This window comes from Aythya fuligula, chromosome 28 (genome assembly GCF_009819795.1).
Source record: "Aythya fuligula isolate bAytFul2 chromosome 28, bAytFul2.pri, whole genome shotgun sequence".
In the NCBI taxonomy this organism is placed as follows: domain Eukaryota; kingdom Metazoa; phylum Chordata; class Aves; order Anseriformes; family Anatidae; genus Aythya; species Aythya fuligula.
Genome location: NC_045586.1, coordinates 1,440,689 through 1,447,164, shown reverse-complemented (window position 1 = coordinate 1,447,164; position 6,476 = coordinate 1,440,689). Strand labels below are relative to the sequence as shown.

At 59.8% G+C, this 6,476-nt stretch overlaps 1 protein-coding gene across 1 annotated transcript; it reads left to right on the top strand.

Moving 5' to 3' along the window:
• The first annotated feature begins 1,110 nt into the window (after positions 1 to 1,110).
• Positions 1,111 to 5,609, top strand: LOC116499535 (signaling lymphocytic activation molecule-like). Its single transcript, XM_032204289.1, has 6 exons — positions 1,111 to 1,435; positions 1,763 to 2,044; positions 3,033 to 3,125; positions 4,757 to 4,836; positions 5,308 to 5,475; positions 5,553 to 5,609. Exons 1-6 carry the CDS (start codon positions 1,111 to 1,113, stop codon positions 5,607 to 5,609), a joined length of 1,005 nt encoding a protein of 334 aa, XP_032060180.1.
• The last annotated feature ends 867 nt before the right edge of the window (positions 5,610 to 6,476 follow it).

Below are 6,476 nucleotides of genomic sequence, written 5' to 3'. Positions count from 1 at the left end.
GGAGAGGCGGATACTGGGCTTATCTGGGCCCCACCAAGCTTGCTCTTCTGCAGCGAGTCCCACACTTTCCTTTTCCTTTCTGGGACAAGCCCCCACCTCAATGGAAAGAAGTGGATAGGAAACATGGGGGTGACATGGTCGGGTCCCCTCTGTGCTCCAGCAGCGAGCGGTGCTGAGCTGGCATCGTTCTTCGCACTATTTCCTACAAAAACAAGCTCAGGGTTCACGGAGGCTGTGGGCAAATGTGAATCATGGGGTCACAGCCTGAAGCAGGAAAGGGTTGGGTAGAAGGGTAGAAGCCATGAACTGCACCTCTCCCAGGACAGCTGGGCGGGCGGGATGCTTTAGGGTACATTGGGGTGCATGTGCCAACCATCATTGGAGCTGCTCAGTCGCCCTCTTGGTGAGAGACAAGAGACACTCAAGAGACACCATGGGACCACCTCGTCTCCTCACTGCCTACTAGCTCCTGGGTGAGAGGAGAAGGGAGAGCCAGCCTGTGGGGCTGTGTTTCCTGCAATTCCTCAAAGAAAACTCCCCAGGGAGGTTTCTGTAGCTGCAGCACTTCAGGGGGGTGCATGCCCTGATGCACACCCAGCCACAGGCTTTGGCCGAGGGCCACCAAGCATCACTTCCATCCAAGTGACCCTGGTGTCACCAAGACTGCTCCAGGGTGCTCTGGCCACCCCATGGGCATCACCTCCCCATGGGACCAGGGCCACAAGCGCCTTCCCCTGCTCGAGGTGGGCCCGCTCCAGCAGGTGCTGAAGGGGTCCCTGTGAGCTGGGAGCACGCAGGGACGTTGGGGCACGGAGCCCCTCACGTTCCCTCTTACCCTGAGAGCCATGGCAGTCGCTGGTGCAGGATGTGGTGCGCGAGCAAGGGTTCAGGCGGGCTGAAAATGCAGTTCAGTAAAGCAGCCGAGCAGATTGTTGAGCAGATGCCATCTCCAGATTACCAGGGTGGGTCCAACACCGTTCCCTGCTCGTGCAGCTCGGGTGGCATCTGTTCTCCAGCAGCACCAGGGAGGGCGCAGCTTCTGTGAGCCCTCCGGGGTGTCCTCATGCATCTCTGCCTGCGTCAGCCCTTCTCTCTGCTCTCCTCCCAGGCATGGGCCGTGGGACGAGGGAGACAGTGCTGGGCACGCTGGGGAAGGCGACGGTCCTGTGGATCCCCCAGGAATTCCAGAACCTCACCCAGAGCTTTGGGGTGGCCACGTGGAAGCGGGACACAGCGGACCCACATAGCAAGGAAGTCCTGCTCAAGTACGTGAATGGAAACTACACCAACTACGCTCCGAGCCAGAACCACTTCCACTCCTCCAACTTCTCTCTGGAGATCCTCAGCACCAAGCGGCAGGACCAGAGGCTCTACGAGTACATCATCAGCAAGGACGCGAAGGAGAAGGTCTGGCAGATACAGCTGGAAGTGTATGGTGAGAAGCACTGGTTTTGGAGGGCCGTGATGGCCTCTTGTGGTGCTGGGAGTGGGTCTGGGAGGTGGGCAGCAATGGGGTGGGGTGTGGGGGTGGTGAGAGATGCCCCCTGTGTTGTCCAGGACCCTCTCTGGTATCCCCAGGAGTATTTGGGTGCATGAAGACCTCGTCCCCATTTGGAGAGGCCACAGCAGGCCTGGGGCCAGATCGATTTCTCCCCACCTCCCTTGGAGCTAGGGGAGGTCAGTGGGATTTCCCAGACCAGGGGACGAGGCGGCGTTTCCATCCTTCCCCAGAAATGAGCCTCTGTCCCTTCTCCCCACCCAGAGCCGGTGTCCGATCCCAACATCCAGGTCCTCAGCTGGGCTCTGGCCAACGACAGCTGCACCGTCACCCTCAACTGCACGGCGGCCAGGGGGGACAACGTGTCCTACAGCTGGACCGGCCTGGAGGCCAGCTCCTCGTCGCCCTGCGCCCACAACGGCAGCCTCCTGCACCTCTCCTACCACCTCAACGCCACCAGCCTGGCCTGCGCCTGCACCGCCAGCAACCCCGTCAGCAGCAGCGCCGTCACCTTCAACTCCTCCGCCTGCAGCTTCGAGCAGCGGGGTGAGTCCCCGGGGATGCTACAGCTGCCGACCCGGCTCTTTCCCACCTCCAGCCCCGCTCTGGCTCTGCAGGGGATTTTTTTCACGTTGCTTTCGGCAGCCTCAGAGGAGCCTTTTGCAGGAAAAGCGGCCGCAGCGTTGCCTGCTCAGGGCCGCCCGGTCCTTCCCGTAAACGCCGAGCCGTGGGTCTCATCCCCGCACTCGCTGCGCCCCGGTGCCCAAGGCTCATTTTCAATGCATGCGATTTGCACGCTGGGAGGGCCGGGGAGGATTGAAAAAAAACCTCGGTGACAACTTCCCCTTTGGAGGTTTTCGGGGCAAAAGCCGTGTTCTCTCTCACTGGGGTTTTCTTGCCCTTCCTCGTGATGTTGGGACTTTTGCTGGGGCTGGGGGAAGCAGCGGCTGCCCCTTTCCCCGGGGACACGGTGTGAAGTCACCTCCCTGTGGTGCTGACCCACTCCGGGGCTCTCACAGCACCCTGTGCCCAGCAAATGTCCCCATGGCGTCTCCAGGCCTTGGCTGGAAAAAGAAGATGCCAAAAGGAGATGATGCCAGGGTTTCGGGCGTGTTTGTCCCCCCTCGTCCCCCCAGCCCCTTGCACATGGGGACACCCCTGTGCCACATGCGTTAATGCCACCATGAGGGTGGCAGCCCGGTGCCACCCTCAGAGCTCTGTCCCCGGGCTCCCTTCCCATACACCTGCAGCACCCAGAGGCTATCTCCCCGCCGATCCCTGCGAAGCCACCAGAGCGGTATTTAGGGCCTTATCTGGCCCCGATCTAGCCCCCAGCAGCTTTTTCGCTGACGGCTGCAGTTTGGAGGTGCTTATTGAAAGCCGAGTTCAAAAGAAAGCATTTCCTGCCCCTCGTTTCCTGTTCTACCGAAAAAATCAGCCTCAGATGTAGACGACAAGACCCAGGATGGTTTTAAATGGGGAGGTTTTTCTGCTGAGGGGCTGGTGTTGACCATTTTCCCTCTCTGCACTACAGGGAGTGCCAGTCCGGGGCCGAACCTCGTGCTGCTGGTGGTGCCCGTAGTGGTCGTGCTGGTCCTCATCGGGGTCTTCACTGCCTTACACGTGGGTGAGTGTCAGGGAGTGCAGCTGGGGGCACGGGAGGTGTTTGTGAGGGAGAAAAGGATGGGATCACAGCCCCCCCAGCCAGGCTGATCCCTGCAGTACCTTGTCTTGGGGTCCGTGGTGCTGGGGAGGGAGCGAAACCTGCTTCTTTTGAAGCACGGGATGAAAGGCAGGAAGGAAACCAGCTTAAAAAAGAAATATATATTTATATATATGTATATACCTGCTTCACCTAGCACATCTCAAGTGCTTTACCCGGATGCTATGCTTCTGTGATCATATCACATGGTTTCAAGGGGAAATGCATGATCCCAGCCCAAATTTGTGACAGCATCATCTCCCCAGACACCTTGACGAGGGCGCCGGCCACCCTGCTCCCCTGCCCCTGTGCAGGGACAAATTCACAAAGGGGGACAAAATTCACAAAGGGACAAATTCACCGTGCTGGGGACGTGCAGTGCTGAGCCCACCGCCCTGCAGTGCTGGGGAAACACTGAGGCTGTCCCTTGTGATGCTTTGGGGTCAGGAGCAGGGTGCAAGGAGGTCCCCAGCAGCAGTCCTACGGCACAACGGTGACTTTGTCTGGCCCAAAGAGTTGTGGTGAATGGAATCAAATCCAGTTGAAGGCCAGTTACTAGTGGAGTCCCCCAGGGCTCAGTACTGGGGCCAGTTCTCTTTAATATCTTTATCGATGATCTGGATGAGGGGATCGAGTGCACCCTCGGTAAGTTTGCAGATGACACCAAGTTAGGTGCGTGTGTCGATCTGCTCGAGGGTAGGAAGGCTCTGCAGGAGGATCTGGATAGGCTGCACCGATGGGCTGAGGTCAACTGCATGAAGTTCAACAAGGCCAAGTGCCGGGTCCTGCACCTGGGGCACAACAACCCCAAGCAGTGCTACAGGCTGGGAGATGAGTGGTTGGAAAGCTGCCTGGCAGAGAAGGACCTGGGAGTATTGGTTGATAGTTGGCTGAATATGAGCCAGCAGTGTGCTCAGGTGGCCAAGAAGGCTGACGGCATCCTGGCTTGTATAAGAAACACTGTGACCAGCAGGGCTAGGGAAGAGATTGTCCCCCTGTACTCGGCTCTGCTGAGGCCGCACCTCGAGTACTGTGTTCAGTTTTGGGCCCCTCGCTACAAGAAGGACATCGAGGTGCTTGAGCGAGTCCAGAGAAGGGCGACGAAGCTGGTGAGGGGCCTGGAGAACAAGTCCTACGAGGAGCGGCTGAGGGAGCTGGGCTTGTTCAGCCTGGAGAAGAGGAGGCTCAGGGGTGACCTTATCGCTCTCTGCAGGTACCTTAAAGGATGCTGTAGCGAGGTGGGGGTTGGTCTGTTCTCCCACGTGCCTGGTGACAGGACGAGGGGGAATGGGCTAAAGTTGTGCCAGGGGAGTTTTAGGTTGGATATTAGGAAGAACTTCTTTACCGAGAGGGTTGTGAGGCATTGGAATGGGCTGCCCAGGGCACTGGTGGAGTCACCATCCCTGGAGGTACTTTAAAAGACGTTTAGATGTTGAACTTAGTGATATGGTTTAGTGGAGGACTGGTTAGTGTTAGGTCAGAGGTTGGACTCGGTGATCTTGGAGGTCTCTTCCAACCTAGACAATTCTGTGATTCTGTGATTCTGTCTCCCCTAGCAGGCCGGCTGTGGAAGCACACGCCGCTCCCCGAGGACAACGAGGTGCGCACCATCTACTCCCAAGTGCAGCGGGTGGAGGTGAGAGAGCCCAGCCCAGGCATGGAGGCAGATGCCTGGGAGGCTGCAGCCTGGGTGCAGGCAGCAGGGAAGGCAGCAGCACCCCGAAGCTGTGCTGGGTGTGCGCTCGTGGCTCTGCCACGAGTGGGCTTTGGTCACTGGGTGTCGATGCATTTGGTGGGGGCTGAGCCAGGGAGGTGGCGAGATCATGCCCATGGTGGGACTGGGGGGGTCGTGGGCCCATGGGTGTCACCCCCCAGCATGGTGAGGTCCCAAGAACCATCCTGGTCACCTTAGTTTGGGAGTTTCTGGGAGTAAGGTTGGGTGCTGCAGCTTCCCCAGCCCCTAACATCCCGGGGGTGGCTCTGGGGGAAAGTTTTCCCTTCCCAAATCCTGCTCCGGGATGAAATCTGGGGTCCTGCAGGGCTGAAGGGAGGGAAGAGCCCCCGCAGCGACCTGTCTGGCACCGCTCACCTCTTGCTCCCTGCACAGAAGCAGAAAATCCCCTGCAGCCCCCCCGGCACAGAGCACCCCTCCTGCACCACCATCTACGCCGCAGCCACCGGCTTGCCCCCGGACACAGCCCAAGCCCCCGGCCGGATCCAGCACAGCCCCCGGGCAGAGCCACCCACCCCACGGGGCTGCTCGCCCCTCTCGCAGGTAAGGGAACGCGAGTTCCCCACTTTGGGCATCCCAATTTGGGCACCTCGCTCACCCCCTTCTTTCCTTGCGAGCAGAGCCCCGACGCGGAGCCCATGACGGTTTATGCCAGCGTGACGCTGCCCAAGATCTGAGCCCCCCTGCGCGGCAGCAGCCTGGTCCCGAGACCCCCGGCATCCACACCCCATGACCAGCACCCACATCCTGGGCTGGGGGGATCCCGCTCAGCCCTGCCAAATAGGGCAGGCCCCTCCAGCACCCAAAAAAGCTGCTCCCGGCCCCGAAAAAGCTGGCGTCAAGGAACAGCAGAGCCCAGCGCAGGACTGGAGCATGGAAAGGAATCGCTGCGGGCTGGGGCTGAGGGACAGCGATGAGATGCTGAGCACCGGGAGAGGAGCTGGATGCGACCCCACAGCCCACAGCCCCCGGGGGCGAGGCAGGACGTGGCCAGGGGAGGCTGCGGGACCCCACGGCTGCAGCCCACGGCCCCGGCTTCGCTAGAGGGAGCCCACGGCCGGCGACACAGGGAAAAAAAAAAAAAGACAAATCACCAAAGAAGAAAAAAACAAATTGCAAGCAGGGTTTCAATCTCTGCTCCGTGGCAGCTTGCACAAGGCGTGGGGTTGGGGCTGACTGCTGCAGAAATTTGGGTTGCACAACGCTGGGCAGGGCACCCGGCGCTGCTCGCCCACGGCCACTTCCAAGAGCTGGACTTCTGGCTGAGCCAGCATCCAGCAGCGGGGTGCTGGGGGTGGCCGGGAGCCCCCCCAGGACCACCAACGGTCCCAGCCCGAGCTGATCTCGAACCCAGCAGCCTGTCGGATCTCGTGTGCAGCTGCAGGGAAAAAAAAAAAAAAAGTTCCAGTTCCTTTGAGAAGGGTTTGGGGGAGGCACGCGCCAGGCTGCAGCTGGATCAGGTGCTGGTAGCGAGAAGATGATTTGGTGTTTTGCACGTCCCGAGCTTCCTCCTTGTGTTACATCAGCCGATCAGCTGAGCTGCT

Excerpts from the sequence above, each read along its gene's own strand:
- LOC116499535 (XM_032204289.1), top strand. The coding sequence starts at position 1,111 with ATGGGCCGTGGGACGAGGGAGACAGTGCTGGGCACGCTGGGGAAGGCG. Across the intron at positions 3,126-4,756 it reads CTTCACTGCCTTACACGTGG|CAGGCCGGCTGTGGAAGCAC; the intron begins GTGAGTGTCAGG and ends TGTCTCCCCTAG. Across the intron at positions 5,476-5,552 it reads GCTGCTCGCCCCTCTCGCAG|AGCCCCGACGCGGAGCCCAT; the intron begins GTAAGGGAACGC and ends CCTTGCGAGCAG.